Raw genomic sequence first — 12,344 nt, 5'->3', positions numbered from 1 at the left:
GTAGGTAGACGAGAGCAAGGGTAATCTATTTAGAACATTTAGTTGATGTAGGTAGACGCCAAAGAACTTATAACACAAGAATCTCCTGTTCGTCCGAAGCGCGTAACAATTTCGAAAGGCATTGTGGGATAGAATAGAGCTATGGGTGGCGCCATTGTGAGCCATGGAGTAGGGCGCCCGCATCAAATTAGAAAGTCAAAATCATAGAGGGGATCTGCTAATGCTCTAGGGGGGATAGAGTAATTGACTGAGGAGTAGGGCGCCCGCATCAAATTAGAAAGTCAAAATCATAGAGGGGATCTGCTAATACTCTAGAGGGGTAGAGTAATTGACTTCCTAGTTTGGAGGGGGCGCTGCTCCATGCTGTGAAATGGCGTCGCCCAGTTTGACCTTTTAACCCTGTACTTCCGATACTGTGTTTTGAATGCAAATTGAAGAACAGGAGATTCTTGTGTTATAAGTTCTTTGGTAGACGCGAGCAAGGGTAATCTATTTAGAACATTTAGTTGATGTAGGTAGACGCGAGCAAGGGTAATCTATTCAGAACATTTAGTTGATGTAGGTATACGCGAGCAAGGGTAATCTATTTAGAACATTTAGTTGATGTAGGTAGACGCGAGCAAGGGTAATCTATTTAGAACATTTAGTTGATGTAGGTAGACGCGAGCAAGGGTAATCTATTTAGAACATTTAGTTGATGTAGGTAGACGCGAGCAAGGGTAATCTATTCAGAACATTTAGTTGATGTAGGTAGACGCGAGCAATGGTAATCTATTTAGAACATTTAGTTGATGTAGGTAGACGCGAGCAAGGGTAATCTATTTAGAACATTTAGTTGATGTAGGTAGACGCGAGCAAGAGTAATCTATTTAGAACATTTAGTTGATGTAGGTAGACGCGAGCAAGGGTAATCTATTTAGAACATTTAGTTGATGTAGGTAGACGTGTGCAAGGGTAATTTATTTAGAACATTTAGTTGATGTAGGTAGACGCGAGCAAGGGTAATCTATTTAGAACATTTAGTTGATGTAGGTAGACGCGAGCAAGGGTAATCTATTTAGAACATTTAGTTGATGTAGGTAGACGTGAGCAAGGGTAATCTATTTAGAACATTTAGTTGATGTAGGTAGACGCGAGCAAGAGTAATCTATTTAGAACATTTAGTTGATGTAGGTAGACGCGAGCAAGGGTAATCTATTTAGAACATTTAGTTTATGTAGGTAGACGCGAGCAAGGGTAATCTATTCAGAACATTTAGTTTATGTAGGTAGACGTGTGCAAGGGTAATTTATTTAGAACATTTAGTTTATGTAGGTAGACGCGAGCAAGGGTAATCTATTCAGAACATTTAGTTGATGTAGGTATACGCGAGCAAGAGTAATCTATTTAGAACATTTAGTTGATGTAGGTATACGCGAGCAAGGGTAATCTATTCAGAACATTTAGTTTATGTAGGTAGACGTGTGCAAGGGTAATTTATTTAGAACATTTAGTTGATGTAGGTAGACGCGAGCAAGGGTAATCTATTTAGAACATTTAGTTGATGTAGGTAGACGCGAGCAAGGGTAATCTATTTAGAACATTTAGTTGATGTAGGTAGACGTGTGCAAGGGTAATTTATTTAGAACATTTAGTTGATGTAGGTAGACGCGAGCAAGGGTAATCTATTTAGAACATTTAGTTGATGTAGGTAGACGCGAGCAAGAGTAATCTATTTAGAACATTTAGTTGATGTAGGTAGACGCGAGCAAGGGTAATCTATTCAGAACATTTAGTTGATGTAGGTATACGCAAGCAAGGGTAATCTATTTAGAACATTTAGTTGATGTAGGTAGACGCGAGCAAGGGTAATCTATTTAGAACATTTAGTTGATGTAGGTAGACGCGAGCAAGGGTAATCTATTTAGAACATTTAGTTGATGTAGGTAGACGCGAGCAAGGGTAATCTATTCAGAACATTTAGTTGATGTAGGTAGACGCGAGCAATGGTAATCTATTTAGAACATTTAGTTGATGTAGGTAGACGCGAGCAAGGGTAATCTATTTAGAACATTTAGTTGATGTAGGTAGACGCGAGCAAGAGTAATCTATTTAGAACATTTAGTTGATTTAGGTAGACGCGAGCAAGGGTAATCTATTTAGAACATTTAGTTGATGTAGGTAGACGTGTGCAAGGGTAATTTATTTAGAACATTTAGTTGATGTAGGTAGACGCGAGCAAGGGTAATCTATTTAGAACATTTAGTTGATGTAGGTAGACGCGAGCAAGAGTAATCTATTTAGAACATTTAATTGATGTAGGTAGACGCGAGCAAGGGTAATCTATTTAGAACATTTAGTTTATGTAGGTAGACGCGAGCAAGGGTAATCTATTCAGAACATTTAGTTTATGTAGGTAGACGTGTGCAAGGGTAATTTATTTAGAACATTTAGTTTATGTAGGTAGACGCGAGCAAGGGTAATCTATTCAGAACATTTAGTTGATGTAGGTATACGCGAGCAAGAGTAATCTATTTAGAACATTTAGTTGATGTAGGTATACGCGAGCAAGGGTAATCTATTCAGAACATTTAGTTTATGTAGGTAGACGTGTGCAAGGGTAATTTATTTAGAACATTTAGTTGATGTAGGTAGACGCGAGCAAGAGTAATTTATTTAGAACATTTAGTTGATGTAGGTAGACGCGAGCAAGAGTAATCTATTTAGAACATTTAGTTGATGTAGGTAGACGCGAGCAAGAGTAATTTATTTAGAACATTTAGTTGATGTAGGTAGACGCGAGCAAGGGTAATCTATTCAGAACATTTAGTTGATGTAGGTAGACGCGAGCAAGGGTAATCTATTTAGAACATTTAGTTGATGTAGGTAGACGCGAGCAAGAGTAATCTATTTAGAACATTTAGTTGATGTAGGTAGACGCGAGCAAGAGTAATTTATTTAGAACATTTAGTTGATGTAGGTAGACGCGAGCAAGGGTAATCTATTCAGAACATTTAGTTGATGTAGGTAGACGCGAGCAAGGGTAATCTATTTAGAACATTTAGTTGATGTAGGTAGACGCGAGCAAGGGTATTCGTATTCGTATTCAAATACTGTACACATTACCATTTTGGAAGGTTGTTGAAGGAGTTGTTCGCATTGTTGACGGAGTAGTTTGCACTGTTGACGTCATATACGAAGATGAACCTCTTGACACCTTTATAGTATGATTGTGGTAATACTGTTGTGTTTTTCAAGACCTACACAAAATATTAGAACTGAATTTATAAATTAAATGTGATGGATACAACTGTTGTACGCAAATTAACTTGTATCATAGTAGTATATAAGAATTGTGACTGATTTTAGTGAACTAGCAAAATTATTATTCTTTATTGCCAATCAACAACAACAACAAATAACAAACAATTACAAAGTAATTGGCAAGAAACACAAAAGGGAACTAAATCCTTATGACAAGAGCCTGTGAATCCTCTTACCAAGTAGCACATAAAAGATAAAATATACCACTTCAATAAATATATCAGAAAATACACAACAAATATAAAAAAAACATTCATAAAAGAAAACAAAAATCAAGCAGAAAATTGGTTAACTTACCTGCCGTGTCTCTTATAGTTATCAGCCAAACTTTTTGTCCATTTCTCATGATTACTTTCTCTTGAATGTCACTAGTATGTTTGTAATCTTCATTCATGAACTTTTTCAACAGCCGTTGTCTTTCCGACGCCTACATCCCCCAGTAACACTACCTGTATTCTAAGTTCTAGAGGTTGCATTCCCATGGTGGCTTCAATTACGTCATTTCACAGGATCATCAATGCCATCATGTATGATTTATTAAACATTTTAGTCGGTTAAAAATAGGCATACTAGATAGACATCTACCCAAACACGAACATGGCGGAACTGACATACTACACTGCAGTCAAGCATTTGCCATCAGCCCTCAATAAGGTTGTAAATAAACACTGGGTTTTAATTTTAAAAGGATCTTTGAACACCGTATAACCCAATTGTTTATACGCATCTATATATAAATTATGGTTAATTCTGACATAGGCGAGCACAATGCAAAAACTTCGGTACAAATCTCCGCCTTGGATACCTACCTTATCTATCCGAGATGTACCGCGAAACGTAGATTTGATAACATTAGTGTGCACGCCGACGCTATTGTTCCATATTTATATCTTAGGAAGATATTATAAAGAGTTTTTTAACAACATTTATGATTTCAACATTGGATTTTCCTCTCAATTTCAATTCTTCCCGGTCAAAGTAATTTCCGGGTTTAAGATAAGTTCACCTTGCAACAACCTTAGTTTCAAATATTTTCTCTCTTTTAAACACAAGGGAGCAGTTAAAATAATAGATTTGACCCTAAAGGTGATTGGAAACAGGCACTTTCCATCAATCAATACAGTGTCCCTTTGGAAGACGAAAAAAAAATCAGATAGTAGGAGTGGTTGGCCATTAGTCATAGCCATTTCAGTTTTTTTGTTTATTTTAAAACATACCACGCGTGTGTGAAGGTACAGTAGTTAAATTATACTGCAAATTAATAAAGATCAAATTAAATATAGGCCTACGTCATAAAGAATCAGAATATATTGTGGGGAATAGTATTATAAAATTACATAGGGAGATTTGATGATAAGACATTTTTCGAGTGAAATCCCGATAGCTGAGTTTTATTGAGTAAGCTTGCAGGAATAACTGTAGGCTATCTTCCTGTGTCACGTTAGGACCGAGATGTCTGCCCATGTTGCAAGCCGTAATGTCTTCTTTCTTGGGCCCACTCTGTTACGGCAGTTTCAAGAGATGATTAAATTAAATAATGTATTAATAATTATTAGGATGGTATTCATTTGAATAAACGCCTCTCCAATAAAACATCACTTTGAATAATAAACCGCCCCCCAACCCAACTATCTAATAAACGTCCATCCACATATTTATAATAACAAAATTATACTATTTGTAGTAGAATTCACCGCACTGTTATCTACAATTTACCAAGCATTTGTTATTCTTTTTTAGCACTTTTCATATATATTAGAGGATTTCATTTGATTATAAATTTTACCATATTATTAAAACTAAAAAATTTAACATATATCCCTCGAATAAGCACCTCCCTCAAATGACCTCCGCCTCCCCAAAGGGCCCTACCAAACAATAAAAACTATACTTTAAAATGTTATTAATCATCTAAAACACTGTGAAACAAAGTAGTTTAGTTTTACGAATGTCAAGCATTTTCAATAATGGTAACCGACAGAAAACGTATAAGGAGAACATTATCATTCCGAGAACCATCGTCTACACATTCTAGAGGGGGAGCGAGCGAAGCGAGCTCACCCTCTAGTACTATAAAGTACATATCTCAAATTTGTGCTTCAAAGAGTTTAAAACCGCAGGTGTTCCGTTCTTTGTTGTTTTTGGGGGTTTTTTTTTCACATTCACCGATATTAGCACCACAACCGTCATAGACCTACATTAATGATTGCCAATTCAATACAATTTCATTTACAACACCTTCATTTATTTAGAACTACCATTTTCAACGAGTCTACTATTTCCGTACAAACAAATTGTCAATTTGTTTTGACTAATTTGACTAAATACAATGAAAGTATAAGTATGTTTTTATATGAGAAGTAAGTAAGATAAGATTATTCAGTCAACTACTTCCACAAAGTAATTGTAACATAACTAAAATATTATCAATTTTAAATTGTTATTCGATTGACCGACTACATCGAATTCTAAACACATAAATAAATATACTATCAATTAAATCTAATTCGATGTAGTTTGTTCAGTGTATCACTGAGTTAGCTACTTCTGCAAATTAGTAATCATAAATTAAAAATCAACAATTATTATTTGATTACATTTTAAATGTCATGGATACATTAGTTTCGTCTTCAAACGTACCGATTCGGTTACCTCGGCGGCGTCGTCGTCCTTTGTTGGAGCAATATTGGTCATTCTTGAGAGTAGCGCAATTGGAGTTATCATGTTCTTTATTACATGAAATTATCTTACACTTCATAAGAATCTCGTCAGACACTCGATCCATGAATTCAAATGACTTGATGGAGAAACGATGATCCAAACCTGAAGAACTAAGCATCACCGATTGATCTGTACCACAACCATCTTGAATGAAAGTGTATTCCCGTACCGTTTCTCTTGCTAACATAGTTATTGCCTTACAGCTTTCGATGGCCACGTTTGTAGAGGAGGTACTTTTAGCAGCAAAATACATGACGTCGTCTATTGTTACTGAAGCAGTTTCGTTGATATCATTTCTATAATCAGAGTCCTCGTACATTTTAAGGTAAGCCTTAAATCTTCCGGTCGCTTTGTATTTTACAGGTGTGATGGTTGCAACTGTTTTGAAGTATACGTCATTGACAACAACTCCTGTCATTTCACAAATAATTTCTACTTCAACATTATGCTGTGCTCGGGTTATCGGAGCACCTGGGAAAATTGGCGTAGGGTCGTCTCGGATTGTGTTGTAGAAGTTAGTATGATTTTCTGATGAACGCTCAATACTGGTTCCGCACTCATAATAACTAAATTCCGCCAGGTAGTACTTTGGATCATCTTCATCTTCCTCAAGTCTGCATCTTGTGTCCTTGAGGTGAAGTTCACTTGCTGGAAGGTTATTCACGTACGTTTTAGGAATGTGAACTTTTATCTTAGAATTACCACACTCTACTTCCGGTTCTGGTGGCTTAGGGATTTTGAATTGATAGATGGAAGCGACATTTGTCTGTGTGGCAATTCCGCCACACAGACCGGAATAGTCTGTAACACCAGCTCCTTCATCCACAAAAACCAAATATGATTTTCCTCCTTCTAGTCCAGTTGGTGCACGAAATTGAAGAATAGTTGGATCACCTTTTGGGAATGTTACTTCACTTTTTTTACGGGCATTATACTTAACAATTACATTCGCAGTGTCATTTTGTATCTTGATGAATGAATTTTTTTCAGGACGTCTAATTTTTGTATTAAATTTGATTGTCCAATAATCTTCTGTTCCCTCGTACAGAGATTCTTGGGCCGGGATCGACTCTTTTGGTAGAATAGAGGGGGCAGGCTGTGTGGAAAATACATGCACTCGTGTAGATGTCGGATCACTTTGTACACCATTATCATCTATTGCCGTGAAGCTGAACACATAAATTCCTTCAGCTTCAGGTTTGAAAGACACATTTACTGTTACGTTTTGGCCGGGGACAATGGCGCCTATTATCAGTCCTTTTCCACTTGCTTGGATTTCTTTTATTTTTGTTTCATCTGATCCCGTTTGTATATAAGCAGTAACTGAACTGTTCCATGTTTCTCCAAGACCAATCTCAGAACAATGTTCTATCTCAATCTTTGGTACTATACATGAGCCGGGTGACGTAACTTCGAGTAGGAATTGGAATGGAACTGTGCTCTTAGCTTTTTTGTAACTTTCATCTTTAAAATCTTCAACCATAACGGAAGCGGCATACCAACCTTTCGCACTATCTTCTCTGGTATTAAACTCGATCGTGCATGATGTCGTATTAAGTGTTGTAAAATCTGTCGCACGTCCGCACACAGGATCAGTATTACCAGTGCTATCACTTCGTCTCTCTGGGCATTCGTTAGTACTTGTCCATCGGCATTTAACGGGGTCTCCGTCTATATCAATGGGGTTGAGATCGATAACTCTGTTACAGCCTTGTCTGACTCGATGAACTGGTAAAACAGCCATAACTCTTGGAGAATTGTTGTTCCATTTGATTGAAGTGTCAACTTTGGTCAGTAGTGACCAACATTTTCCAACACCGTAGTTTTGAAGGTAAATCCAGCTACTATCTTCACATTTGTCTTTTGTTTTAAAAGCCATTGTGAATGCCTCGCGGTCTGCCTTATAATCAACGTATCCATCAAAAAGACTCCATTTCATTACTTTTGAAGTGAATTGACATTCAAGATTTAGTGGCGAAGAAATTGTTTTATTTTCACGGCAGTCTGTACAGGTCAAAGCAAGAACTGTTTCTGCTTGCCTTTCTTGTCCAATAAAATTACAAAAATACTCGTCTTCGTAGTAGGGTTTATGTTCAAATGCGAGACGCCAAAAAATACGGATATGTTTTTTTCCAAATCGTTCCCAGTAAAACGTGCCACCACGATAGTGAGTAGCGTACACCCCAGCTACCACCAAGATCATAAAGAGTACCAGAGTCTTCATAATGACCTGCCAAAAGTTAAAAGTCATGGCTTAAAAAAAATGCTGGGTACCTATATTTCAAAGAAAATGCATCTATTACGGGAGCAAGATATGTCGAGGCATATGTTTAAATGTAATGTTCCGTACTTCTCAAGTATTATTACCGAGAAGAAATTTATTTTTTTGTTTAAACATATTTTCCTCTCATTTATATGACGATCCAGTGTTAAAAGTAGGTCCCATAAATTAATATAGCTTACATTGTATATATAGGCTTACATAAGATGATTGATTTCGATCTTCCATCCTTTAGCCTATTATAGAACATTCGGCTTCTTTAACTTTTACATTTACAAATACATTTATAAAAATGGGGTCGAACGTCACACTATTTTATTATCAAATAATAGGCTTTACATTAACATATGGTTTCATCTTTTCTAATTTTTACATATTTCTATCTTATATTCATGGCATTAACTCTTTTTCTACCCAGCACTTAATATAATTAAATTGAAAGTATTAAAATAAATCATATTCTAATGTGCAATTAAAGATATTACAACATACCTGATATATCGTACAGTTGGAAAAAAAATTGCAGTTGTTGCTAAGCAGAGAGTTGAAAGTCTGTTGAAAGGTACCAAATGGCAGAATGATAACAGCATCAAACGGGTGCAGAGTGTCCTCTATTTATCATGAATAACATGTGGAAAAACGCTACACGTATCTCCATAATCTAAACAATTTGGCGATTTAGGAATACTTTTTCCAATTATTGTTGGTATTGTTTTACATTTAAAATTAGACACTGCAATAACAACATATGCAATGTATCAACACACAACATGACCTGGTTTTAGTAATTATGTATATCGACAATGCGAGTGTCCATGTTCTAGTATGAAAGTTGATAGTGAAATGTTTTCCCATTTCCTGCTGCCTTTTTGTTTGTTAATATTAAAATGCAATTTAAATGGCAAAGACACATGATTAAGTATTTTATATATAAATATATATATTAATACATGTGTTTTATTTAACTTGTTATTTACTAAAAACTAACAAACAGCAGGTATGAGCTTTCGATTTGCGCACTCTTCACCTTTACATAGGTATCATGGTCTATAGGCCTAGGTCCAGGCGGCGACCTATATTTGTATTTTTTTCTTTACTGAATACGATTTACTTCGCCATTCATTACACCATTTTCGCTCGTATTCACGGGTACAATGTGTTTCTTAGATTAGTATTATGGTGGCTCGTCTATCTCTTAGCCAATTAAATGCAATTATCTTGCAATCCCCTAACATAATTTAGGCTACATATATTTATGCTACCTATTATATATTATTATAATAATAGAAGATGATCTTTTTACTAATATATGTGTCAAAAGGGAATACGGTAGTAGGCCTAATATTTTAATTAATATGTGAATACACCAGATTGTAAAAAGCATACAAAGTACTCATAACGTGGGGTGACGAGCTGTACACAACACAATTGGAGTGAAGGGTAGTAATAGTGAAACTGATCTCCCAATATTTTGTGAATGAGCTTTACTCTGATAATATGTTGTGATGCAACGTAATGACCCATACCCAAATTACCTAATTTGACCAATCACAAGCTGCAGTTAAGATGATCTGCCGCTTGTGATTGGTCGATTGGAATTAGATGGAGGGTGAAACTGATCTCCAATAGGTTCGTATTATGTGAATGAACTTTACTCTGATAATATGTTGTGGTGTAATACCAAGTTCAATATAGACTAGTCCAGATAGTCATATTTCCACTCTAATAAGATGCTGTAGGCATTTCGTGTTAAAAGCGAATAAACATGTGTTTTAAGGTAATTTTGGGGTGCTGAATTCAAATTTACTGTTTACCCAGCTCAATTTTCAGATCTTCACCCTTAAAATGTGAAAAACAAATGACCGCCATTTCATCAGACTTATTTTTGCTTATAACTTGACTTTTAAGTGACGTAGCAAGTTAAAAATGGTGTCTATACCTATGTTTGTGATAGTGAAGATTCCAACTACATTGTTATTAAAGTTGCAAATATTCTATTTCAACCGCCATGCTGAAATCCAAGATGGCCGCCATTTTAAACGTATTTTGGCTTATAACTTGACTTTTAATTAACATAGCAAGTTAAAAATAGTTTCTATACCTATGTTTGTGATACTGAGGATTCCAAATATATTGTTATTAAAGTTGTAAATATTCTATTTCAGCCTCCATGTTGGAATTCAAGATGGTCGCCATTTAAAACGTATTTTGGCTTATAACTTAACATATAAGTAACATAGTAGGTTAGAAATGATGTCTATACAGTACCTATGTTTGTGATACTGAGGATTCCAAATATATTGTTATTAAAGTTGTAAATATTCTATTTCAGTCGCCATGTTGGAATTCAAGATGGTCGCCATTTAAAACGTATTTTGGCTTATAACTTGACATATAAGTAACATAGTAGGTTAGAAATGATGTCTATACAGTACCTATGTTTGTGATACTGAGGATTCCAAATATATTGTTATTAAAGTTGTAAACAGCCGCCATGTTGAAATCAAAGATGGCGCCTATTTTAAATACACACACACAGGGTAGTAACAAAGTGCGAAAATGAAAAACTCACAAAGGGATTGTTCTTTATGTGTAAAATATTTTACATCGAGATAGATGATAATGATGATCATTGTCAAGTGTTTAGAAAAATATAAGAAAATTAATGAAAAAAGGAGGTAATACGGAATTCATAAATGTAAAAATGTTACTGATGACATTTGGAATTAACAAAAATGTGTTAAATAATATGATTTAATGACATGAGATAATAGGAATGTGAATAAAAGTAGTGTTTGCGCCACAAAAGAGAAAAAAAAATATATATATATACAGTATATAAACATCACAGAATAAATTGTAATCCGCCCGATATAATGAAATTTAATTAATTAGAAAAAATAAAAATGACGAAACCTGTGAGAATGAGAAAAAGCCCTCTCCGAGATTCAAACCCGGAACCTTCTGCTTGATATGCAGATCTCCTAACCATTAGACCACTGGGGTTTTCATTGTATTGTTCCAATTCGATTGTGCGAGGCAGCGAGGCACACCAAATATAAGTGTGAGGCATGCGAGGCATATAGTTTACAATTTCAAAAAGGTGCGAGGCATATAGTTTACAATTTCAAAAAGGTGCGAGGCATTTCTTAACGTGCTATTATGCTATATTATAGGCCTAATAATCAATTATTTATATTTTTAAAATAGGCCTAGCGTATCGAAATAGATTCGTGTATACATTCATCATGCTATGTTGTTTATTTTTATGTAACGATTGTTTTTTTCATTCAAGTCATATCGTGTATAAAGGGTCTTTCACACCTGTTCCGGCACGGTTCCGTTCCGGCGCCAGAAATCCAATCGAACACCAATGTTTCGTTTTCACGCGGCTACGCACATATCGATTGGCGCATAGCCGCGTGAAAACGAAACATTGATGTTCGATTCGCCGGACCGGATACCAGAGGAAGTAGAGGTTTCGTTTTGAGGTTTTTTCATCTACAGTATTATATTATATAATGCCTTCAATTCAGAATAAGGAAATAGAATTAACTAGCTTCACGGCCAAAATGATAATAGAGGACTAAAACAAAGTGGAATGCGTCAATTTCTCATGCATTTATTGGTGAAAAACACGTTTAATCTCAATATATTTGTTAATTTGTCAATAAAAATGCTGTAATATGTTACTGCTGATACTGTTCTGTTTTCAAAGAATAATAATCGATCCTAAATTTTGGGAAATGATAAACTGATGCCTCGCATTTTTTGATGATGTTAAACGATGCCTCGCATAAATTTCTGACTTGCCTTGCTTTTGGGCATATCCTAGGCCTGTTGTGCATGTAGTTCTCTGTGCCCTGGGGACCTGTGAACACCTGCACATAGCCGGCCTAGCCTATTAAACAATTATTACGCAATAAACATTAAGCTATATATGCTTTGCAATTAGTGGTAAAATGTAGGCCTACACACATAAATATAAGTTTAATTTATAGTATAATAATTAGATATCAAATTAATAGTTTTCATACAA

The 12,344-nt window shown here is 35.4% G+C and overlaps 1 protein-coding gene across 1 annotated transcript; it reads right to left on the bottom strand.

Annotated features, from left to right (window-relative positions):
• Positions 1-5,445: 5,445 nt before the first annotated feature.
• Positions 5,446-8,879, bottom strand: LOC140043441 (uncharacterized). Its single transcript, XM_072087954.1, has 2 exons — positions 8,798-8,879; positions 5,446-8,254 (listed from the first exon to the last, which is right to left on the bottom strand). Exon 2 carries the CDS (start codon positions 8,246-8,248, stop codon positions 5,897-5,899), a length of 2,352 nt encoding a protein of 783 aa, XP_071944055.1. The 5' UTR covers positions 8,249-8,254; positions 8,798-8,879; the 3' UTR covers positions 5,446-5,896.
• Positions 8,880-12,344: the final 3,465 nt, after the last annotated feature.

The sequence above is a fragment of the Antedon mediterranea genome, chromosome 3 (assembly GCF_964355755.1).
Source record: "Antedon mediterranea chromosome 3, ecAntMedi1.1, whole genome shotgun sequence".
In the NCBI taxonomy this organism is placed as follows: Eukaryota; Metazoa; Echinodermata; class Crinoidea; order Comatulida; family Antedonidae; genus Antedon; species Antedon mediterranea.
Note: the sequence above shows the minus strand (reverse complement) of the source record. Positions and strands in the feature narration are given on the sequence as shown.

Coding starts and splice junctions, on each gene's coding strand:
- LOC140043441 (XM_072087954.1), bottom strand. CDS start 8,248: ATGAAGACTCTGGTACTCTTTATGATCTTGGTGGTAGCTGGGGTGTAC.